Source organism: Neolamprologus brichardi, chromosome 22, assembly GCF_056152115.1.
Source record: "Neolamprologus brichardi isolate AB-2024 chromosome 22, ASM5615211v1, whole genome shotgun sequence".
NCBI lineage: Eukaryota > Metazoa > Chordata > Actinopteri > Cichliformes > Cichlidae > Neolamprologus > Neolamprologus brichardi.
In genome coordinates this window covers 15,848,680-15,874,248 of record NC_142124.1, presented here as the reverse complement: position 1 = coordinate 15,874,248, position 25,569 = coordinate 15,848,680, and the positions used below count along the sequence as shown (strand labels likewise).

Sequence of the window (25,569 nt, the reverse complement as noted above, 5' to 3'; positions counted from 1 at the left end):
ACACCTTGAAACATACTGATATAGCCGGTGCTAACATCACCCTCTGAAACAGCAGCACACTGCTGTGTGGCAAAGTTAAACAGCAAGATGGAAATATAACTCACTATTATTATTTAGTTGGCTTCAAATGTCTGTAAATACCACAATGTATTTACTTTACAGTTATATATCAAAGAGAGGAGGCACAAGTGCTCCCACTGTGCTGGAGCAGGATATGTTTAGTATTTTTACTACACCCTGGGGTATCTGAGAACAAAGCAGTTTTCTATCATTCTCATATTAGGACTCTTGAAATACTTTTAGACTAAAAACAGCTACACCAGAGAGAAAGTCATTTATGAAAAGAACAGTGAATTACATCTGCAGTAAGGTTTTATTCATGTGCTTTCTTTCCAAACTGAGCTAGAATGATGGAAAAGCCATGCAGCCAACTTCATGCAGCTATTGCAAAGGCAGGACTGCCACTTGCATTACGCTAATAAATTGATATATTTTTGTTATTTCCAACTGAATGTTGCTTTTGAACCTTCTCATGTCCCAGAGCTCTCTTTAGTTAGTAAATGCCCGTCTGAGGTTCAGTCTTTTCTGTGTTTTTTAGCTTCTGCTTATTGTCCCTGTCCCTTTTCACCTCCGTCGCTTCCCTGCCAAAGAGACTCTTTTTCCTGTTTTAGCTGTAGAGTCAAGCCCCCAAGTTGTTTCATATGCAGTGAAAGACATTGAGACTGATGAGCAACCAACCAAAGTGCCGATGGTGTCATCGCTCTATCAGCCACAAACCAAAACCGTGCTCATTGCCCATCCATAAGAAGGCAACGCAAGCACAGTTATACTGACCTGTAAATATCTTGAAATACGTGAAAGGATTAAAAGCGTTCGTTTGTCTATTTTATTCTTAAACGCGTACTTGCCTCTAAGGTTAAAATGCATCTGCCTAACAGCAGCAGAGAATGCGTATGTGCTGACGTGCATGTCTTGCAGTATAGTGGAGGCACATATAATCAGCAGCTAATAACAACACATTGGGAGTCGCTGCCCCAACATAAATCAATGGGCAAAATAATTGCTAATACACTGGGTATTGATTAGAGTGCCAGCCAATGCATTCATTTTCTGGGGCGACTGTGGCTAAGCGCTAACGCAGTGACAAGGGTAAAGCGCTATTTCTCAAAAAGGCGCACGGACGGACAGCCGGGCAGGAAAAAAATGACTACAGGGCCTCTGCAGTAATTCTTAATTGACACCTGTCAGAGCGATGGCAGCAGTCACAGCTGCTCCTGAAGGAGAGCGTCTCCCCAACTCTTGTTCATCTGTCACTTTTAATACCTTTTCTTCAGACCCTCTGTTGTCTTCTTCCCCTCTCCCACCCGCCCCTCTTAAACCCAGATGTTTAAGGCTGCTTAACAGAAGCAACTCTACTTCAAGGCCACACAGCACAGCCGTCCGGTGGTCTCTCTCTCACCTAAACACTGTTGTTTTTTTGAATGTTGCGACTCAGACAAAGCCCTTACAGAAGCTAGCCTTGGCAGCCATATTGAAACTCTTCGGGACAGTTACTTTGAAGCATTACCTTTCATTTTAGTGGTTACGGAGACATAAAACTGCCTGCATAGAATCACCCCCAAAACACCTTGTACTGTGCTATTGTCAAATTCTCTTATAAGATCTCTGGATCACATCAGTTTTTCACTCTTACCACAGCTGACTGAGTACTAAGAATAGTTTTCACTGCGGTCATGTATCTCCAGTTTTATCTCTCGCGCGATCGCCTAATTACAGCAACAGGCACCGCCATCGTGGCAATTTCCAGTATATTAAGTAGAGATGAAAGGAAAACGTTGTTGCAAAGCAATTGCCAAGATCGTCGTAGCAAAATGCAAAAGACGAATCAGATCTATAAAGCCTCGTCACTCCAGTGTTCCAGCAAGCATTATCAATCAATCACTGATGCAACATGCGTTCATGCTAAAGCAGTTCTGCTGTGAGCTAGAAAATATGAGGAAACAGAGAAACAGACACACAAAGCACACAAATCACAATGTGTATACTATCGTGGAGGCAGACAGGTGCTCCCCAGAGTACACACTGACCTCTGAGTGTACCCTGGACCTCCCATCGTCCTGTATTTAGTCACGACTGGCCATTTTTCTTTCAGTTTTTTTGTTTCGCATCCATTTTGCGTCGTCTACTCTCGGCCTAATAATTCTTTTTGCCTGCTTCTTTAATTATCAGCGTTATCGGAGGTAGTGACAGAGTACAACTGAGTTCGGTGTTTGTGTAGAACAAAGTAAGTGCAGCTGGCCTCTCTCTGGGGGTTTGACAACCCACCAGTTCTTCAGTGCTTTGCTGTGGTGATTTTCAGTTGGCCTCAGTTACATTTACTAACTGGATCTCCTAGTTTCTTATAGAAAATGTGCAAATAAAAGAACCGATTGTGTCAAATGAATAAATTAGGGAATGATTTTAATTTCAAACAAAAGCAAAAAAAAAAGAGTTGTTTTCAGTCGCTGGTGGTGGGTTCTCTTTCTGATACACGAGAGTTCACTGAATGTTCTGCATTGCTGATTGAATAAATGTACCAGAAGATGTAATCTTGAAATTATACTGACTATTTTCTGAGAGAAAATTAGTAACAGGGGAAAGAAAATAGTGGGCAATAAGAGCAATTCAAGTACGTTGCAGCTCTGTCCATAAATCCTGATTGTCACAGTGAAGCAGAGGTTTTAAACGGCCTGGAGATTTCTTGCGATGGTTTGAAAAAGCGGCCGTGAAGTCTCTGAACTGAAAGATGGCGGCGTCATCACTGTAATATTTAGCAGCCAATCATGTATAGACGGGATGGGAATGACACCCTGATAAACAACACAGAGAATCTTGGGTTAACTTGGTAAAAGGCTAGATTCATCTGGATAGGTTTGATTTCCTAAACCAAATGACCAAAGGAAGAAAAATATTAATAGCTACACCTATTCTCTTGTGTGAAAGTCATATGTTTGATCTGTGCCTCCAGGACTCCCATCTTGCATCAGCTGTTTTTGGATTCACTGGTTGCTTCTGAGGATATACACAGACATTATCTCTGCTTGTCCACTCGCTCAGCTTTTTTCCCTTTTTCTCACTTAGCAGGAAAACGCTTCCTTCATATGTATGCTTCACAATAATTAGCAACCGGTGCCCTAAAACCCCCTCGGGTCCAGTCATGTGAACGGATTCCTTCTTATTATTCCTCCTCCTAATGTTTTATATCCCCACTGTAAATTGTGGCTTTTTGTTTTGCAGCTGTTTTGAATCGTAGCCAAGGTATCTTTACGAATCCAAAACAGGCGCCGAAACAACAAATAAGCGCAGGATGTGTTTCGGCGAGGCAGAGGGGGTTTCATTCTTGTAAAGACGACCTTGTTTTCCTTTTATTTCTTTGTCACGGCTCCTCGTGTTTGCGCTTGAGCGAGAACCCAGGTTTTCCTGCTTCCTCTGAACCTCATTAAGCTCGGGGATGGTTTTACCTCGCGCCCGCGGCTCTGAATGCCTTTACGTCTTCACTCGGTTGGCGAGTCTAATTCCCACATATTTTCAATTCAACCCTCTTTTCCATAAGAGCAGTCATCGATCTTCATTTGTCACTTAACCTCCACGAAGATGAGGACAGAGAGCGGAGTTGTGTGAGTGTGCGCATTAGTGTGTGTCTTTGATTTCCTGACACCACATGCAAATGAAACTAGAGTGCGGGATAGCAAATATATCCACCGACTCCTTCAGTCAATGTCACCTGTTAATGACACTTTACCTACACTGCATTATCACGGGATCTGAATATTTCACACACACACACACACACACACACACACACACACACACACACACACACACACACACACACACACAGGGCTGAGCAAACTCCTCATCTTGCCCAGTGATGCAGATTGGTTCACACACACATTCACAGCAAGAAACACACTTTTCACTCCACATATGTTTTTTTCCCCTCTCAGCACTGCTTCAAACCCTGACAAATGTCATTAAATCCATTATCAGAAGCATCCCGATAAAACTAACATAGGGTTCTAATAGTCATCATTTTGTGCTTGTTTCTCAGCTGACAGACGCCGCGAGCTAAATTCCTGCAGAGGAATACAATGCCAAGTAGCAACAACAAAATGTATTAACGCTGCTCGGCTAGGAACTTTGTTCCTGCTCTGTCAAACAAACCAAAAGGCTGTTAGCAGAAAGATCAGAGGGAAAGGCAGAGCATTAAGAAAATCTTCTCACACTCGCGGAAAGCCGCATTCACATTAAACTATTAAAAGGCCTCTAACGCCTACCGCATGGCTACTTGAGTCGAGTTACCCACGATCAGAGCAACGGCTTCTTTGTCATTTTTGATTGTCACGTGATGCTGCAGGCAAACTCGGAGCCACCTCAGCTGTTGTTGAGTTTACACTTGAACAACTGAGGTGGGCACATGAGAAGCGGGTGATACCGAGTTGATTTTTATCAAGGCAGCTTGCAGACTTGACACCTTGCTGAATTTGTCAGCAGTAATCGGTGGACCTGTCACTGATCTGTCAGCTACCTGGATAATTAGGGACCACAGCTAACGATGCCGTCAAGGAGAAGGGAAGCCCCACCCCCCCACCCCACGAGTCATAATTAAGAGACTCCTTTTGAGGCAGAGATAGTGGCAGCATAGGGCAATCTATTTAGGAGAGAAGAAGGCAGCCGCTGATGTCAGTGAAGACGCTCACAGGGCTAGGCAATGTGTGTGCATCCTGGCTTGTTGTGGCTTCGGTGTAGCCGAATGCTGCACGGTGCTTTAATTAAACATGTGTAGAGCTAAGCTACAAAGAAATCATTAAAATGTAGCAGTGAAGTTAGTTTACAGCGCACGACGAATGATGCATATTTTAAAAAAGGGGAAAAAAAGAACAGCATTCTCAGTCTGTGATTATAACCTGAGTGATTTATGTTTAGAGTGCTAAACTTCTAATTAGCTACACAGTCAAACCTACTCAGTTACCTTACAAATTTATCAGGAGAGCAGGAAAGGAAAACCAATTACTGTCTTCTGAAAGGGCCACGCAGCCATGTTTAACAGCGTAGCAGCATCTTTCTCTCTCATCGTGACCTGCACTAATTCTGTCAGCACAGGAACTGATCGCTCGGCTGTCAGAGGAGATGAGGATCAGGATCAGGATCAAATATTTCGAAACTTGGGCTTTTAACAGCGAACAGGAACTGAAAACAGGGCACGCGTGAGTATATAGACATTTATGGAGCTGCATCCTGCTCAGCTCACAGTGGATTGGTCACTTCACAGTGTGCTCCCTCTTCCTCTTTCTCTTTTACTTCAGCCATTAAAAGTGAGCGTGGTGCGGGGTACGTAATCAAGACGATCCTTTCGTCCTTATTTTTTTCTTTTTTTTGAAGCTAGACCTTTTTAAATCCCGAGGAATACATTTAACACGGTGTCACACTGTAATCACGCTCACGTGTTGAATGATTAGTTGACAGATTCATTACTTAGAGTGACAGTGTTTGATTTAAGATATCGCGGTTGGCAAACTAGAAGCAGGATGAGACATGCGGCAATACCATTAATTTTCAAGCAGCAATCAAACCTGTGACCTCTGCATCGAGGCAAATCTGGAGTTATGGCTTCTCTGTAAATGTTATATAAAGTATCGCCTATCTGCTAATTAAACTAAACACTGGTTAGCTTGGTCTAGTATATAGGACGTGCTGTCATTTTTGAAGACGACCTTGCTACTGAACAGTCTAAGAGGTCCTTTTCTTTAAAAAGTGGCACGAGCTCAAGTTAATGTCAGAGTCTGTAGCATTGATTGTGTGCTTTTAAACCTTTTATGGTTTAGCTAACCATCTCGACTCATCGGTTAATCTGCATGTCCAAAAATACAAAGGAAAATGCGACCAAACAAGGCAAAACCCAAAGATGTTGGATTTCCTGTGACAAACAAGAGTCAAGATCCGGTCAGTGTTGGATATTTTTCTTGTTTGATAAGCAGCTAAACTCGCTGGTGACGTTTAAATTGTTGGGTAATGGTTTCAGGCCCGACTTTAATTGCACTTAAATTAAAGCAACACTGGCACAATGGCAACACATGCACTCTTTGCAGCTGTTTTACCTTAAGCTAGCATGGGCTCAGTCAGCAAACTGTTCGTATAAAGATTTAAAAAAAAAACCCCACACAGGTTGCTCTTTTAGTGTGGTTTATTTTTACAAATCAATCTCTCACCACACTTGTTTATTCTCATCCTTGATTATTGTTACTTCACATCGCTGCATTGTTTAGCTTCCATTAATTACTCGAGGAATGCATGTACATAGCTGCACTTTGGTGAAGGGAGACGGAAAAAAAGAAAAGGGAAAAAGAAAGAAAGAAAGAATGAAAATGACGACAAATGACTGCAGCAAAAGTCTCTACTGCTCAAATTGCTCTGCACTGAACTCAACTGCCAAAACTAACAGATGCAGTAATGCGGTTCCAAATGAAAGAACACTGATGTATTGTCACTGGTCATAAACTAGATAGGGTACAGCGCCATTACAGGGTCTAAAATCATCACTGTGACTGATGAAACAGAGCCCATTTGAAATGGCATACAAAGAGCTATTGAAACCCTGTCTCCCGCTCTCTCTCTCTCTCTCTCTGAGGAGCATATGCAACATTTTGTTTCAGTGCAACTCCAAAGTGACAAATCTGGGTTGTGGAAATATCTGGTAATGCATTATAAAAATAGCCTGTGTTTATAGGTGTGTACACCGTTTTACTGAGGAAACAGTCTCACGCAGGCACACGCACATCAGCGGAGGTGTTAAAAGTTTTTGGATTGACCGTATGTCAAGTACTGGAAATAATGTCGAGACAAAGCCCGCCAAGTTAGGATTGACCATTACTGCCTGTGATGTATGTGTCTGTCAGAAAAAGCAGACAATCGAATCAATATTCAAAAGCTGAGCAGGAATGGGGCCACTTCAGAGCTCAGCCAAATGACCAGGAGAGTCTGGAAAAAACAAAACATAACCCCCCCCCCCCCCCCCCCCCCCCCCATGTTTTCTGCTCTCCTATGGGGGGTTTTCGCTAGCAAAGCTGTGGCAGAGGTATATAAACCGCCACTATTCATTTTCACCATGCAGGCTTGTTCTTCAAACACATTTCTCTCTATCATCACTAAAGCCTTGCGTCAATTAGAAATTACAGCCCCACCGAGTTCAAAGTCTTCCCGTCACAACCTTGATTAAGTCTGCTTAACCTCACATTTCCACAGCCTGCTTAACATTCTACAGCTGTTTTATTCGGCTTTGGTCATTACTGCATGAACTTCAAAGGCTCCTCTTTCCCCCGTCATTTGGAAATGCATGTCAATCACAGCCGTCTCTCGCAGGGACATCAAATGGAATCAGGCAAACATGCGACTCTCTCGCAGAGCAGCTCACGTCTGGTCAACTTAATGACAACACGTAGGCCGGACTGTCAAAAGTCAGGCTGTTAAAGTGGAATTTACTTCACTGATCTTTCCCTTTTCTCAAATCAAAACAGGACTTTTGACACGTCACAGTACACCTTCCTCTAAATCACATTAAGCTATGTTTATAGAATGCGATTACAGTTTTCCATCTCATATTTAGGAAGCTAACAGCCTGCCAAAACTGGAAAAGTTAATTAGTAATTGTTAGTTTGATTATACTAAACTTGCATTTTTATACCACACTGAATCAATCCTCTAATGACTTCCAGAACAACTTCTCCTCACTTTTCTATCCATGCTTAATATCAGATGCACTCAAGTTAAACAGCATTTCCTGTTTCTGCAGGATGAACACAGAGGTCAGGTCTGAAGTGACCATAGGAGTTCACCCTGTGATCTTGCTACGCCCCAGCACCCCTCCTCCCTTGTTCCCTCCCCCTTGGGGTATTAAACGCAAAGTATTTATCCCGCTTGAGAACTTTTCTTTCAATTTGTCTTTTCTTTGCTCCTCTGCGGGGGCCAAAAAGTTATCCTTTGAGGGAGTCCAGCTGCCGGGCGCATGCGTGTCTCTATGGTGAATGATTTACTGATGTTTATCAGGAATGAATAGATCAAAGGCAGTCGCATGACAGGCGATCAATCAAGCATCAAATCAAGGATGGCAATCCCAGAGCGGAACACAAGCTGAAAATACGCTACTTTCCCTTTCCCCCCTCTTTCTTTCTTTTTCTTTTCTTTCTTGTTTTTTTTTTTCTGACACTAACGCATCAAGCACGTAAGCCTGTAAAAATGAGATAAGATGAGCTTTTGTTTGGAGAACTTGGATGCTGGCAACCTAGTGGAGGATCAGATTTAAAGCTTGAAACTAAAGTGCAGCTCAGCGCATTTGCCTCTAACGGGAAAAGTTGGCACTGAATAATGGCTGCTTAAACTAAGGACACGCTACCGTTCCCAATAGAGATCGGAGATTACGCTCTAGGTTATTTAAATAAACTTTATTTTGGGTTGAGTGTTGAAAACTGCGCAGATTAAACTTCACATTTGTTTTGCTTCACTCTGAGCTACAATTCACCGATAAGCCACGGACGTCTGGTCTTTGAGCGCTTATATCGTGTCCTGCATCAGGCCTTTGGAGCTACTGCGTGAACTTGTCCGGGGTAGACACATCTGTGCTGATCCCTGGCTTTGTATCCTACCCGGGGAGGGAGCGAAGTGTGCGTGCTGGAGCCTTTCTGATGTGGGGGGTGGGAGTGTTCGGTTGCAGAGCCGGGGCTTACCTGCTGACCGCCGCGGTGCTTGCTGCTTTCTCCTCGGCATGCTGCTGCGAGACTTTCCGCTGGACTTTTCATGCAGAGATCAAAATAGCGGACGAGCTGGAGAGGAAACCGGCGCAAGGCGACGAAATCAGAGCCAGCAGCGGTTCATTGGGCTCTTCGGCTGGGGACGATGCTGAAGAAATGTTTTTGAGATTTATTTTGATCGTTGTTATTATCGGGCTGTCCGGCGAGGAAAACGATGCGGATCGTTTAGAGAAGAAAAAAGAAAAAAGAAAGAAAATCAAAAGGAAAAAATGGGGGCTCGTCCTTTAACTTCTGCCAGAAGAACTCATCGCAGGCTGGCGTGCTGAAAACTAGCAGAAAGCTCCGTGCGGATCTCAGTCTGTCGGGCAGGGATTATATGGGAGAGCTGCCTGAAGCCCGTCGCCTCGTTTCCATCAAAAATACGTTCGCCCCGCTGGCTGGACAATTTCATCCCCCCTTAAACAGCAAGAGTGAAGAAAACGGAGATCCGGCTCGTGCGTATTAACTCACACTCCGCGGTGAAGATGAGTCCAAAACTGCGATCTCTCCCTCCGTCCAGGTGCCACAGCTCCGGTCTCCTCCAGCTACAGGAGGAAATCAGGAGGGGAGAAAAAAGGAGAGGAAAGAGTGACACGTTAGGCGGGCTGGGTGTATGTCAATCAGTCAAGTGTGAGCGTGTGGAAACCCCGGAGCAATCAACTCACATCCCATCTCCCTGAAAGCACCCACTGGATAAAGAAACAGGCTACTCACATACGCTTACCGCCCGACTGTCAACACGGACACTTGACGAATTTGTCACAAAGTCATCACAGAAAAAAAAGATAGAAAGAGGAAAAAAAAGCGAGCAGATTCCGGGTCTCAGCTGTTATTATTCCCTGATTTTTATTTATTGTTATTATTTATTTTAAAGGCGCAAGGAGGAGCGTCCCCGGATATTTCTCCGCAGTGAAATGTGCGCACATTGGTGATGCGTGGTGCGTTCCGACAGCTCCCACTGATAGACAGACACATCCAGCTGCCTTTCCGGCCTCTCCTTTACTCCACCCCTCCACAAGCGTCACCCTGACAGTCAGAGCCCACCTGTCAATCTGCGGCTGTTAATTGTTCACTGGGACGGCTTTCATTTCAACGGCTTGCTGTCCCCAAGAAAGGTGCGTCCTGTTCCTGGACACACGAGGAGGCGATGTGCAACCTTGTTTCCAGACAATAGAAATGAGAGGTGCCTGGAAAAGTAAGAAAAGTGTGTGTGTGTATGTTTGTGTGAGAGAGATATTTGATGTAACAGTCACTGCTACACAAACTTACAGCCAAATAAAGTTTTAAGTGAAATGAGGACTCGGGGCACATCTTTTACCTACAGAAAATACATTTGTTGATTATTTTTTCGAAGCACCAGGCAGATGTTATTGATCCTACATAATAAAGAAGATATTTGCCAGGCCAGACTAACTGTTAGATTTGCAACTTCAAGCATCAAACACACAATAATTCAACTACAAACAGCTTGGAATCTGAAGGGTTTTTTTTTCTAATAATGTATAAGGATATAAATTTCTTTCAACGTTTTACTTGGAGAACAGGAAAAAATAATGTTTGCACTTGAGTTTTCAGCTAGATAAGATGCTGCTGCAGCATTTCCTTTGTCAGTTTTTGGTCTCAAAGTTTTGCAAAAACAAAACCAAAAAATGTGGATATTTTTGGTGACCTCTTTAGGGGGACAAAGAAGGCTGAAGATCGATTCGTTACACCTTTTTAAAGTGGGGCTTCTGGTGAGGGAAGGGGAGGGGCTCTGAATCCGCAAGAGGCTCCATTAATAGCCTACACTCCATCCTAACTATTATCCACCATAAAGTGTTTATAAAGAGCACACAATCTCGGCTAGTGTTATTTCTAATGAGGCATCATGGTATAACCGACTGATGCGGCAAGCGCCGAGGAGCACGGTGAAGGAGAGGAGGAAAAGTCTGAAATTTGCTTTACACTGAGCCCGATAGAGGGTGCGGTGATAATCACAGCATAACTTGGATGCCATGAAATCTGGCACAGACTGTGTGCGCTCCGTCTGCAGCCAGGCGTCGGACTTATTATTCATCCAGCTACACCGGCTTCAGTTCAGGCTGTAAAGCAGAGGGTTTGGACCGGATCAAGGAAGAAACTGGATTAAAAAAAACCCCAAAACAAATCTCCCAGCCGTTCCACTCCCGCTTTGACTAATTCCGGGTGAGTTTCCTAATTTATCCTTCAGGTAATTTGGCGTTTTCACAGTGACCGGGTAGTAAGTATGGATCACGAACAGCAGAGAAGTTTTCTGCTTCTCGACTGACGAGTTTATTTTGGAGCAAGCCTCCTATCTGTCTGCAGAACTCCTAATCTGCGCAGGGAACACGTCTGAGGTGGCTTATTATATGGTAAAAGAAATACCAAGTACCGCCCCAACATCTGTCTGTCCCTGCCTGGCTGCTGATTGATGGAACAGACTTACGTCACTAATATTTCCATCTCAGAGTCTGCGGACAGACAGGAGAGCTGCGTTTCTCCGTCTTATGGTGCTTTTCATACAAAGCTAACACAGCTGTGGAATATAAATACACACACACACATTTCCGTTTATTTAGACTGATTAGTAGGTTTCATTTCCTACATATTTGAACGTGAACACACATTTACTGGAAAACAAATGTAACGATTTAATATCTATTGTTTTGTAGTATATGTTATCCTCATTATAATAATTCTGATTGTTGCCATTAACTAACTAGTAAACATCTTACCTTTGCTTATTCTTATATATGTTTATGCTGCATTGCTGTGTTTTGTGATGAAGCTATTAATGCAGTAATATAGAACCAGTTTGGCTGCATAGCCACCGCCACAAACTAATCCACTGCTAAAAAACAGTAATAAGCATCAATACCAGTATAATAAAAAAAAAGTTTGATTAGTTTTACACTTTCAGATATATGTTGAACTTTAAAATGCTACAAAGAAGTCACGGAAATCTAATCTGAATTGAGTCAATAATGTTGAAATATGAAATAGAAAGAATGTAATAGTTGTTTAATTTTTTTTAATATAGATTAATTGACATTAACTTTTGATCTTTTGCATCTGTAAGAATTTTGCGGAGGGGCAGCAAAAGGCTTAGAGAGGAGACTGCCGTGCAAGAGCTGATCCGAGGCCGGGGTGGGGACGTGTGGTTCAGGGAAAAGGGCAGAGAGCCATCTCAGCACTTAAAACATCCCTGCACATGCACTGAGACGCTGCAGTATTGTTTTTCTCTTATTACCTCATCTTGTTAGAGGACGCGTATACGTTAGTGACCTTGGAGCTGAATTTCAACAGCCTGTTGAAACACACACACACACGTTTTAATAAATGCCCCTCTCCGTGTAACCTCTCACCTAACATATAGGGTGTTAGGTGTACAAGTGAAAGTCAGTGTCTTGCGATTTGGAGATTGTGATCCAAACTGCTCGCTATAGTAGATCCTCTAACTGTGATTCAGCCACTCGTGTCCATGTGTGCGAACGAGAATTGCCAAACACAGAAACAGTTGTTTCCCGCCTCCCACCCACAACTTGTACACACAAAGCACCTTCCTCCACTTAACTACAGCTCACTGACAGCACGATGACATGTCACGCGTTTTCTGCATGGAGATAGCCTCTCAGAGCTGTGAGAACATCCATGCAGCCTCTGTGTATATCTACATACGTTATAGTTTTTGCTTCCTTTTGTCTCCTTCCTTTTCCTCTTTCTAGGTCTGACATGATGATGCAAAGCAAAGCTGTTTATACAGTCTAGCGGATCACAATGCAAACAAGTCCTGCGGGTTGTCAAATCAGGTGAGGCACTTTGAAAACACCGATAGTCTCAGATGACCAAATAATGCCAAACGCAATTATTTTGCCGAGCAAATGCTGTTACTTTTAATAACGACTGTGTTGTTGCTCTAGCTGCAGTCATAAGTAATCTGTGAATTATATGCCGGACTGGCGTATACATAAAGAACAATGAGGAAAAAGTAGGAAATTATATGTGTATTTGTTTACTGTTTCCAGGCAGTGTAATGATCATTTTTAAATTGAGTTTATACTAATGATAAGAGAGCTCAACAGCAGGGCTCTGTTACTATTTAGACCTAGTTTTGGACGCCGTCTAATAAACTTTTGTAGAATCTAAAGTTGTTAAAAAAGTGAATAAATCCACTTATGCCTCGAGGTTTGTGCTTTCACATTTTGATCAAATTTGTGCACAGTACCCTCGTACTTGGCACTCAAACACACAACACAGTAAACATCCATTCATCCATCCATTGTCTTCCACTTATCCTTTTTTAGTTTCTTTCTGTTTTATCTTTTCCTTCAGTACTATTTCAACTCTCGTGCTCCATTTGTTATCATCTTCGTCATCGTAGTCAGCATCTTAGAGAGCATTGTTGGGGGAAAAAAATCTAAATAAAATAAATAAATAAAAATATGTGTTTAGGCCACACACGGTTTGTTTACATTTTACTTTGGGGAGTGTGGGCAGTGTCAGTTTGTATTGAGGCTACGCAAACTGTGACGTTCTGTTAATTCTGCCACTTTAATTTACAGTTTGCTTGACTTTTGTTTTAAATGGGAAACTTTTATACAAAATGTATAACTTTTATATATCTGAGAGATTAAAAAAAATGTAAATGTCTTTAGTACGTTAAGAAGGAATTGTTGTAATTTTTTCCCATTTGATGAATTACACAATGGACCATACCAACAGTTAGTTTAATAATAAGCTAAATGATAGTTAACACACCAGAACTATAAATGTATATCAGCGGATATATTATTAATACTAAAATGGTTTTGAGACTAACATAATCTGCAGGATTGCTTTATTCACATTTTAGAAACATATCTGTTACCCTTAGGCATCCATTTGTGCTTTTATTCTGAAAAATCTATGCTTATCATTTCAGTTTAAGGATCTATTTTATGTAATCATGCTAATGGCGAAGATTATTGGGAAAAAAAAAATCCTGCTGGAAAAAAGCATGAATTTAATGCCTTCCTCTTAATATTTATAAATAATTAATGCGGCGTTGCATATTTTTGGCCTGTGGCTAACCGTTCAAGCTTTTTGCAGCCAAAGACCTCTGATGTCAAAAGGTTTGGGCTCTGCTGGCATACAAGTATGATAAGTGCACCGCAGACTTGCTGTTGGGGGTGTTGTTACCGTCTGCAGGGCACACTGCTGGACTCATAAACGCATTTATAGTGGACTGAAATAGGGTGTAATCTTTGCTTTTAGAATCGTTCAAATAAGTTAAGATTTCGAATGTTGAAAGCTCACGGCTTATGATAATACCTCTCCTCATAATCTTGAATAATCTTCAATCAATGAAGGGTCCTATCAGATTCCCGACAATCATTGACAGCCCGAATATAAGAATATATAATAAAAAATTAATAAAGAACAGGCTCTAACTTTGACACGAGATATATCTCCACATCTATCAGATAAGACTGCATAATTAAAATGCCAAGTGTGAGTATGGAGTGAAGGAGAGGGTTTTTTTTTTTTTTTTTATATTTTTGATATAGAGATTTACTTTTTCCATGACTTGTTTAAAGTGAAGAGTTTAAAAAAAAGTGTTGCTGTAGTTTTGACAATGCAATTAAAGGTTTGTAATCCCCACCTGGGCTTTTTTTTTTGTGATTCTGTCAGTTTGGACGAAGAACGTGATGAAGTGCGGTGCAGCGGTGACAGATGCAAGTTTATTAAAGGATTGGAGTCTCGGAGGGATTCGAGGTGTTATTTTACAGCACGCAGAACCTGAACTGAGCTGCTTCAGCTTGTTTACATTAGCTGTGGCGGAAACAAAGTATGAGCAAAGTAAATGCAGAGCATCAGGATGCAATGTGGTAGATCCCCCCCGCCCAAAAAAAGGAAAAAAAAACGATTTAAACGCTACACACCACCACGGGTCAAACGTTACTCAGGCAAACGGTGTAAACGACGAGATTTCCCGCTTCCTCAAACAACCTTGCTAAAAATCCGTCCTAACTTGGCTGAATAAAGTGACATATTTCACGTTTCAAAATACCAGCCTCTCTGACACGCACATTCCTTCCCTCTCCTCCTCCCTTGCCTTTTGTTTTCCTTGACACGTGCGCGCCAATTAGCATTTTTCAGCCATTAAGGAGGAAAGAGAAGCAGCCAAATGTTTGTCTCTCCCAGCTCTTTTTCCGACAAGAGTTTTCGAATGTCAGTGAGGGAGGGGGGGGGAGAAAAAAGAACATTCAGACAGAATGTGGAATATTATCCTGAGTGTTAACATTATCTTCTTCACATAACAATTACCAGTAGCTTTGTCTGGGAAACTGGTGTGACAACGCAACCAATTGGGTTTACGAGAGCAGTCGTCAGTCCACATTTAGAGCAATTTAAAATGATTTTCAGCGAGAGTACACAAGCAGTCGGGATCACTTTCATCTCCAGTGACGTCATGTAAACCTGTATAACATTTCGTTTTATGAATTTTTTTATATTTTGACTTCTGAGCACAATGAGCTCCTTTCAACCGCGTGCGGTAAAACCTAAAGCAGTCTGCAAGAACTACATCTTAATGCTAACTCGGGCAGTAAGACGATAGATAGATAGATAGAAATCGAGCCTTTTTGTCATCAGGTCCTCTCGTGTGTCAAATTAGGGCGTCCTAATCTTTTCCTTTTACTCTTGAATTTAAATCTGCGAATCTCATATTGCACACATCCTTCGCTGCGGGGCTTTCGGCTGCTAAAATCTGTCACCGCAGCTGGTGTGTCGTACATTAAGGGAGAAAATGCTCTTAAAAAGGTGCTTTTCTGACATTAACATGACTTGTGTGCATAGCGCCGGTCGATCTGTGTAGTTTGAGGCATATATTTATGAATAGGAACCTTTAATTAGGGCTTGTGTTTCCTCCCTAGTCACATTGAGGGATGGTCCTCGCCGACATTCATTAATGATAATCACCAAGAGCGATGGCATAGCTACAGGCCAAGTCTCAGGGGAGCCGACACTTGAAAAGAAGCATTAAATTACACAGAGGGACTCTTTAATTGCAAAAAGGAAAATATATAGCCATCATTGTTAAATATGATCTTTTGTAAGCCTTTGCTGGTTCGAGGATTTGTCCCAGGGTTTTCTTATCCTCACATTCGTTTAAACGAATCTGGGGCCACAGTTTAGCCGTAATACGTCACAGAACCTTTGCGCATCGAGATTTTTGCCTCGGTTTTATGTATCGCAAACAAAGCACCAGCTGTAAATAAATCTACAGCAAAACCTGAAATCTTGGCAAACCTGCACGTGGAGACGTACAAATCTCAGAGATCATTAATGCAAAAACATCTACGTTGTGTTTTTGAAAGTGCCTGAAATTGTACATGGGCTTTCGCTACTTAAACGTGTCTGCGATTCAAGCGGAGCGTGTGAGCAGTGGAAACAGGCTGTCAGGGAAGCAAATAAAGGAGAAAAAGTGTTTCTGTTCCCAGATTCTGTCGTTTGGCAATAAAATGGTCTTGATATAAATAAATAAATAAAAGTTATGCATGAACACACACACACACACGCATACTCACACACACCCAAACTCCTGACCTAATTGCTCAGTCTCATTCAACTAATTAATCACAGCTGACTTAACATGGTGACAAGGTTAGGTAGGTGACATTCTCCAAAAAATTCTGTCTTTCTGTCTCCTCTGTTGCTTTTTTCCTTTTTAGCCTTATTTATTAACCGTTTCACCCCTTCTCTCAGATTTTTTTAAACAGGTCCATCTTTTTAAATTTTTTTTTGTCCTTTTCACTTCCATCCTTCTTTCCATCTTCCTGCCCTTTGTGTAGTTTTTGTCTCTTTCTGTCCTTCCTATCTCTGCAAAGGAGTAAATGGGAGAGCATAACTTGGCCCACATCTATTTTTACCTGTTATTGAAGGTGGATGTGTGGGGGGCCCTAGCAGAGGTGAGAGTGGGCATGCTCGGGAAAGAGGCGTGTGTGAGTGTGTGTTGGTGGTGGTGGGGGGTTAGGGGCGGGGTCACAATGCTCCATTAATCAAAAAGAATGACACTCATGTCGTCCGTGACAACCATCCTGCCACCCGTACGTCTCTTCCCCTCCTCCTCCATCCCACTCAAACAGGACAACTTTAGTGATGGGGAGGGCGAGAAAGAAGAAGTAGAAGAAGAAGAGAATGAGAGGGGGGGCCGGTGTGGGGGAACTTTATTAATCAAGCATCTCAGATTAATTGTTATGAAGTGTCACCCATAAATTCTCCATTTGGATTTAATAATCTTGGAGGTAGACTTAACAATCTCTGTCGTGATTTGAGTTTTATTGAAGAGGCTGCAGAGAGAGAGAGGGGGAGAGACAGAGCGAGAGAGAGATGCAGTGACACAAATAGCTTCTCAGCGGACAGTCCCTCTCCGCGTGACAGTTATGAAATACAATTATCAGCAAGATCTGCTTAAGAATTCATCAACTGCACCCTGCCTTCCAAGGAGAGAAGGGGAAAAAATATCCTACATACAAAGCAAGTCTTAACTGATAAGTCTTCTCTTTTCCCTGCAGCCCTTAAACTATCATTTCAATTCCTCTGTCTCAGACATGTTAAGTCACTGTAAAGGTATGGTACGCGTGTGTCTTTGAAAGCTCCCCGAGCCTTATATAAAGCATAAATCATCAGGTAATCAGGGACTACGGTAAATGACACACCGCACGCAAACCGCCACGATAGCGAGCATCTCGTTTGAAATGTACAACCCGTTGGTTTGCGTCAGGGTCAATATTAGCAGTTAATCTGTGCGTGCGGTGAAAACATACTGTCAGTGAATTGTACAACACACTGTCAGCTCTCAAAAGTAACGGAATCATAAAAAGGCAAATGATTTCAATCAGCTGTCGTCTAATTGCAGTCGCATCTTTTGAAACGGATGAAGAACGGCCACTATGTAGGTTGACAGTATGCATAAAATTAGCATAGCTTTGCATATTGCAATTCCATTAGTGGTAGTGTTATTGGAGGCTTGGGCTTTCCTTCTTATTGCACAGTGGCATTGTCTTAAAGGGACACGGGCAGGATGATAGTAAAAGATAAGAATCATTAGGACTCAAAGCGGAGCTAATTTCTACATCAAAGAGCCGAATCTCGCATGATAACGTCGTCCGATACGAGGAAGGTGTTTTATAAGAAAAGCGCTCCGACAAAAGACAGATCTGAGAAATGGAAAGGGGCTCTGTCTTTGCTCGGAATATTAATGGTAAGTCTTTCTGTGACCGTTTTTGGAAAATGCCGGTGAAGCTTGTTAAACATGTGCCTTTAACTACACTTTCCCCTGCGCGAGATATCGTCCTGATCAATGATGCCTCGCCCGTGTGAAAAATGACTATAGCTGGATTCACGGTAAATGTTTTAGCTATCAACACTCCTTCATGGCCAATCCCTCACTGACACTACATCCTGGCGGCAGCCTGGTTGAATCCAAGCCCGTCTTCTCCCATCAGTGATTGCAGTCGTCAGCCGGTGATGTGTGGCTCCTGAGCGATCGCGTCGCTTCTGGCTCATCGGTTTCGGTGAGTTGCGAGCGCTAATTCAGCGAGGTGGTGGAGAAATTTTCTAATAATTTTGTGACACTGGAGCACCGCAAGAGGCCAGACCACAGACAGTTTGTTTACACTCACTTCAATAATGTAATTAAGACCAGAGTAAAGCAACACAAATTACTGCAACTAACATGTGAACTTTTTTTTTTAATTATATGAATTAAAGTCATAATCAGGGAGCATCAAACTCAATTAAGAGAGCTCGATTGCATGTCAGTCTCTTCCATCACTCATGTCAGTTTAAGTCTTTATTAAGCCAAGGAAAGCAGTTTGTTTAAAGCGATGCAAGGATTCTTGAGGAAAGAGCCAACATTTTGCTTCTTGAGCTTAGCAATCTGACAATTCACAGACTAGCCATATTGTTCTGCAGTGACGTACAGTGGCCGTCCATTAGTCACTGATATATGTGTAAATATACTGCTTGTTTAAAACTGCAGCTACTGTAGGCACAACCAGGTGGGTATCATTAAGCACACCCAGCTCTTTAATGTGCATTTAACCCTAAAAGAATGGAAATGCCACAAATGCACACCAAGAAAACAAATACAATGTGTCTTTTATACAATTAAATGATTGAATACAATTTTTCTGCATGCAAAACCTTAATGCTGTTCATGTCCATGCAGTTCATGCATCTTCCACTCAAGCAGAAAGCCCCAAACAGAGATGCCATTAGGGCTGGGCCATATCATACCGTTCACTGTAATACCGGTATAATGTTGGGCAACGGTAAGAAAATGAAATATCACGATAGAATATGGGTAAAACATGCATGCGCAGTGCCTTTGTTTTCATACGCACATGGTGGAAAAAGCATGGCGGCGACGGAGAATGAGAAGGGCGAAAGCGGATCGTTGAATGAAACGGATGAACCAGGATTGGTTTGTAAAAATGCTGCAACTTTAGTGGTGTGGAACTGGTTTAGCTATCGTACGTATGATACACAATAAAGCACTATTTTTGGTAGCGCATGCTACCGGGCCGTCGTTATTACCGTGTCTTTTGGAAAATACGGCACACTTAAAATCAATCCTTTGATTTTTCTGAAAATCAACAGTGCCCCTTATAATCAGGGGTGCACATAAGTGGTCTGCAGGTGCATATTCCCTGTCAAAATAAAAGACGCGCACCGAAGAAGGTGCAACGCGCGTTTGCGTACATAAGATTTTCTGGAGGAGGACAGACATTTGTTTAGAACTCTTAAAGATGTAGAAGAAGCAAAATCCTTTAAGCAATTACTTTGGTGTTCCTCCACCTCCAAAGAAATGTCAGAAGGAGTCCGAACCACAAAAGAAGCGCGTATTCTCGGAAAAGTGGTTGCAGGACGTGAGCTGGCTTCAAACAAATGATGAACGCACAGAGATGTGGTGCAGAATATACCGTGAAAATCCCACTCTAGCGGACAACAACAGTGCCTTTTATATTGTATATGTACGGAAACGCGCGTTGCAACTTCTTTTCTGGTGCCTGTCTTTTATTTTGACAGCGAATGCGCACCTCCGGACCACTTATGAGCACCCCTGCTTATAATCCCATGTTGCTTATGTATGAATTCTGGTTGTGTTTACTGACCTCGAAACGATTTTATGTGGTACACGGCGCTCAAAAATGTTTTAGTACAACTTTGCTAACCCATATGGAGAAGAAACAGTAAAAACCTATATGATTTACTCATGAAAGTGGCCACTTTCTCATTACTTTCATATATTGTTTTAGTAAGTATCCAAAACATACAAGTTTCAGTATATAATTTTTCAAGGGATCTTATATCTGTTTTCACTCTTGTATGCTTTTCATACAAGTTTCACACAAGACAGATACAAACTTTATAAGATTTATATATATATCTTTTCCATATGGGAAGCTACGAAGCCGCACCGCTTGATGGATTGTCGGTGCATTATGGCTATCGTAAGCAGGAGCCTCATGGAGTGATACGTACTGTGCTTCAACATAATATTACCGTATTGTGTGTGTATAACCTCTTTTTAAGTTTTGTGGATATTATACATGGTAATGTTGAGGATATGTCGGCCAATTTCCACTGGAAATGCCTTTTGGTTAAACTGTCAGCAAGGAATTTGCATTTGCACTGTTAAATTTTTATATAACTTTAATGCACATAAAAACAGCTGCTTGTTTAAGTGAAAATACATTGATGGGGTTTTTTTTGCACTAATAAAGTTGTGGAGTTGTAAAGTATTTTTGTCTAGTGTCAATTATATCGTCAGTTATATCGTTATCGCAAATTTTCAAATGTATATCGTGATAAATATTTTTGGTCATTTGCATTTACAAATACCTTTTTTTGGTCAAATTTCAGATTTCTAAGACAGCGGTCCCCAACCTTTTTTGCGCCACGGACTGAATTATGTCCGACAATATTTTCACGGACCGGCATTTAAGGTGTTGCGGATAAATACAAAAAAATAAAACCAGTACCGGTACCAAAAAAAAGAAGATTTATTCATAAAACGGGAAAAGATCCAGGGAAACTGAGTTAATGATAAAAACAATAAATAAATAAAGATAAAAATTCTGAAAACCATAAATTTCACACCCGAGCCTCAGCTCTCACGGCCCGGTACCAAACGAATCACAGATCAGTACCGGTCCGTGGCCCGGGGGTTGGGGACCGCTGTTCTAAGATCTTGACTGGCTGGTGCTTTGACTCATTGTGTGCTGGAGTATACTGTATACTGGTTTCACATGTGCTCGTGTGGTGTGACGTTGTACGTGCTGGCACTGGCACTTCATGCATGCAGTATGCAGGTCTCCCAAGACAAATAGCAGGATCCTGTGATGTTGGCCTGGGCCCAAACTTTATTAAATATATACATTAATATATTATATAATAATATATTTCTTTTCTGAGCAAAGCATAAACCTGGTTTATGTTATAGAAAAGGTGTGCGGCAATCCGTTTCACCATCTTTTCCTAAAACTGTAAAAACTGCAAATACAATCAAAGGCTTCGCTCGCTACCATTAGCATTTGTGTTTCTGATTAAAATAACAATGTCTGTGAATGCTTACTGAAGTACTCATGCTAATCCAAAACAGTGCTTTTCCCGTTTCACTACATGCTCTTTTTTTCTTTTGTTTTAACCCAAACCCCGAATTCCAGGTTGTTTTTGTGTACAAACTGTAAACCAAACCTCAGCTACTGCACTGCCAAAGGAAAAGGGCTGTCATCAGATCAGAAAATGCTTTGATGTGTGATTTGTTCTGTATTTTCTGTGTGTTTTCAACCATTTCCTCTTTGGTATGTTTACCAATCAGCCATTAAAGCGTTGAACTTTGTCACGTTTTGTGTTCTGCCCACAGTTTTTGAAATCATTTAATAAAACAGGTTTATAGAATTGTTTTCTCCCACCTGGAAATCACTCATAAAATCGGATCGTGAGATACACTTCCTAGTGAATAAAAAATAAAATAAAGGATCAAGTCTCCTCTTCTATGCCTACTTTCTTCATTGCGTCTGCCCCGGTGGTCAAGGACACCCGTATCAGTGGACGCCAGGGTAGGCCCCATCCATCAGAGAGCAACGTGTAATGGAATCAACCGGTGACAATGATCATCAGCACTGCAAACAATGGCCCATAAACATCAACTGACAAGTGGTCAATGTGAGAAAAGCGAGATGGGGGGGCTGGGCGAGTGTTTGAGGGTTTGTATATGTGTGTGCACCCACACCCCTTTCAGACACAGACAAGGAGAGATGGAGAGGGACTGTAACATAAGCTGAGGCTACTGTAGAGTAGCAGAGAAATGGCGAGGAGGAGAATTCCCCCAGGGGATGATGTGGCGGACCAACCCACTACCTCTGAAAACAAGAGTCCCCCCTTGGGTGGGAGTTCAAACATTTCTCTACCTACTTCCTACTTTCTCTTTATTTTTCTTTTCTCTTCTTTAAGATTAGTTTTCCTGGGAGTTTTATCAGATTGCTTGCAGCGGTGAGGGTCAGGAGAAGAGAGATGGCTCTACTATACACGTTTTTTTTGTTTTCTTTAATGACAATTCTCAAAAATACTTCCAGCCAAAGGCTTAAAAATCGCCTGTTCTTAATACGTGGCAAATCATTACTTTCCTTTCTCCCTCAGTCAGCGTTAAATAAAACCCAATTAGAGAGACAGAGGATTTCAAAGAAAGCAGAATGATTTCTTTTTTTTTTAGCCTATTCATCTTAAGTTTCCATCACAAAAAAAGTAGTTGCTTTTGTCAGACGGGGTGTTTCGTCACTCCTTTTTTTTTGTCAGCTGGTTTCTCACTCTGTAATACACTCTCTCTCTCTCTCACACACACACACCACTTTAATTAGCCACCATTTGTCTCAGCTTTCCCTCTTTTTCTCTGTTTATTCAAACGTCAGGAATGACACTGGCCAATTAACGCAGTATGAAATAGTTTAGCCCTCTGCAACACTTGGAACAGTACAAACCAAGTGAGATATTTGCACCGAGCTCAAGGACCGGTGCGCTGTGAGAGCTGAGGTGTAAGGAGGGGGATCGCTACAGTAGCATTTGGCAAAGACATTTTTGTTGTTTTTCTTTTTATAATTTAGCAGGAGGGTCATTATTGTTTGTATAATTTTATTTCAGACTTTCAAAACAAAAGACGACTTTGTTATTGGCACAAAGCGCGTGCAAAGTTTGAAAGCGTGGATCATTATTTCGTGTTTTGTCATTAGCGGCAGGCTAAATTGACCCTGAGATTGCCTCACTCTTCAAAAAACCCCAACAAAATCCTGAAATCTAGGGCAACAGCTGGATAATGGGTGCTGCAGTGATTTACTAATTGTCTTCCGGACTCAGATTAATAATTGGCAAAGCTTTAGCTGAAGTGCACATCTAAGTAGTCTTTGTCGTGGACTTGTATCTTCAGGAAAAAAAAAAAAGAAGCACAAAAGGCAGCTGAGACGATATCATTACCGCTCTTTCCAAATTGAAACAGTCATCGAGAGCGTCTTTAAAATGTCTCCGGAAGCTTTCTTTTTCTTTTTTTTTTGTCGAGTGCAAATGACATCTCGCTCATTTTGCTGTTGGCTACATGACTGATGTGTTGAATAAGACAGTCCGTTTTGATGCTTTTGAAGGATCCCGGTTTGAAGTATATGATTCTGAAGTGCCAGCATATGCTTAGCGAGATAAGTAATTTGACACACAGACATCACAGCCCGCAAATCTTTCGTCTGGCTGCCTTGAGTGTCCACGTCGGGCGCTTTTTCAAGAACACTTTACAACTGTCACAACTGACTGTCACCGTGCAAACGACACACGCAAACGAACTCATTTTGAACACAGATTAAGACAGCTGTCATATCAAAAAAAATATGTATAAATCCGAGCTAAAAATAACATTAATTTGATCTCTGGCGTTTTTTAAAAATTAATTTGCTATTTAGGAACCAAAGCTTCTCCTTTTTAGCATCGGTTTGTTCATTAAAGTAATTAAATTAACTACTTATCCTCGGGATTGATGCTAGATATAAGGCGGCAGTCATTGAAAGCAACACAGCAATAACACAACCACTCAGAAAGTCTTCCCCTGCTGCTTTTCCTTTCTCTCTCTCTCTTTTAGAATAAGACACATTTGACAGAGTCACCTACCCTAACATAAATAGACAAACACTGAATACTACTAGACACAGCACATAGCATGCATACACACAAACACGTGCACATTCATGCACACGCCAGCCGGTGGGGTCAGAGCTGCAAACGGAGTGGCTGACATTGTGGCACATCTTTGGCAGCGTTGTGCAGGTGTCGTCTGCACACAGGCTTCTGAATAAATGGATTTGAAATGATTTACCGAGGGTATCTGCCACCTGAGCACAGTCACACACACCCATGCACGGCTCCCCACATATACACCTGCTGCTACACACACACACAGCACAAACTTCTACCCTCTCTCACTGTTCATATGGAGACGCTGACGCAAAGGCGCAAACCAAAACCAAGAGGGGAAACGAGAGAAATCTGGCACAGCGGCATCCTTTTGTATCCTTACTCACTGAATATCTGAGGCGTGTGGATATGTTGAGATGCAGTTTGAATTCTTATTTAGTGATTTACACCCATTTGCTTTCAGATATGATGCAAACTATTGCTGAGGTCACACTGACAATAGCCAATCCCCCGACCACTTGCTCAACTAGCGCCATCAGCAAAATTAGCAGGTGAAACGCCCGCTTACATTCTAACAGGAAGAGACGCTCCTACAGAAGAAGCAGCGTGTAGGATGAATGGCTTAGGGCGAAACATCTGGATCACAGCAGCTGTTGTCACCTACAAACCGCTTGCAGTCACCTGGGAGAAAAGAACACCTCTTTGTTTTGGGGATAAAATGCAGTTCATGTAAGTTCATACATACACGGTGTGAACATCCTGTGGGCATGTAAAGTACTAAGCCTGTGCATGGCATAATGCAGTGGTTCCCAAACTTTTTTTGCTAGGCCCAAACACATCCTCCAACCACACACACCCATATTTTGCTCCATTGCGGTTTATTTTACGCCTCAAACATTTTGTAAACAATTAAGTAAATAAGTAAATACAAGTAATCTGCCATAATTTACAGGTAGTAAGAAAATAAACTACTAACTCTTTTACGCTACGTCCGCACCTACTCGGGTGTTTTTGAAAACGCAGCTGTTTCGTCCACACATAAACGCACGCAACGTCAAAGGTATGTGCCTTTATTCACGTCACGCTGTGCGCCACGTTGTTGTTTACATGAGATGAATTGCAGATATTCAGATTAACAGTGACAGTATTTTGTCTCTATCTTCAGGTTTTACACGCACTCAGTTACTATTTAGAAAGGCAGAGATGTCACAGTGTAATTATTTTACGTGTAGTTGTTTTTTTCCTGTGTAATAATATTCAAAATTGCTATCAATACATTTCTTAAAAAATGCCTCTCTGTGCAAAATGGGTTTAAAAACATAAACAGCTGTGGGATACTGTTTGTCCGTGATTTAGACAGGGGGTACAAATCGTGGCAGGATCAGCCTGATATTATTTGTATCCCACTGTAACTTTACTGTATAAAGAGCTAACATCTCCAAAATGTCAGGAGTAGTTAGTCATTACAACAAGTGTTTGTGAACTAAAAATCAAGAATGTGGGATACTGTTTGTCTGTGATTTGAACA

At 41.8% G+C, this 25,569-nt stretch overlaps 1 protein-coding gene and 1 long non-coding RNA gene across 3 annotated transcripts in view; one reads left to right on the top strand and one right to left on the bottom strand.

The window, feature by feature from the left end:
• Positions 1-9,968, bottom strand: part of LOC102796343 (teashirt homolog 1-like) — a 30,859-nt gene extending 20,891 nt beyond the window's left edge. The window contains exons 1-2 of one of the 2 annotated variants that reach the window (XM_006787919.3): positions 9,537-9,968; positions 8,760-9,367 (exon numbers count right to left, since the gene is read on the bottom strand). In XM_006787919.3, the coding sequence (XP_006787982.1) occupies positions 8,760-8,799 (40 nt within the window). In that variant the 5' untranslated portion in view covers positions 8,800-9,367; positions 9,537-9,968. Of the gene's footprint in view, positions 1-8,759 lie in introns of both variants that reach the window. The other variant, XM_087835006.1, reaches the window with a different exon arrangement.
• Positions 9,969-10,745: 777 nt separating this feature from the next.
• Positions 10,746-14,745, top strand: LOC148096736 (uncharacterized). The gene is made up of 3 exons (XR_015717093.1): positions 10,746-11,006; positions 12,548-12,631; positions 14,493-14,745. It is a non-coding gene; the product is annotated as an uncharacterized LOC148096736 (long non-coding RNA).
• Positions 14,746-25,569: the final 10,824 nt, after the last annotated feature.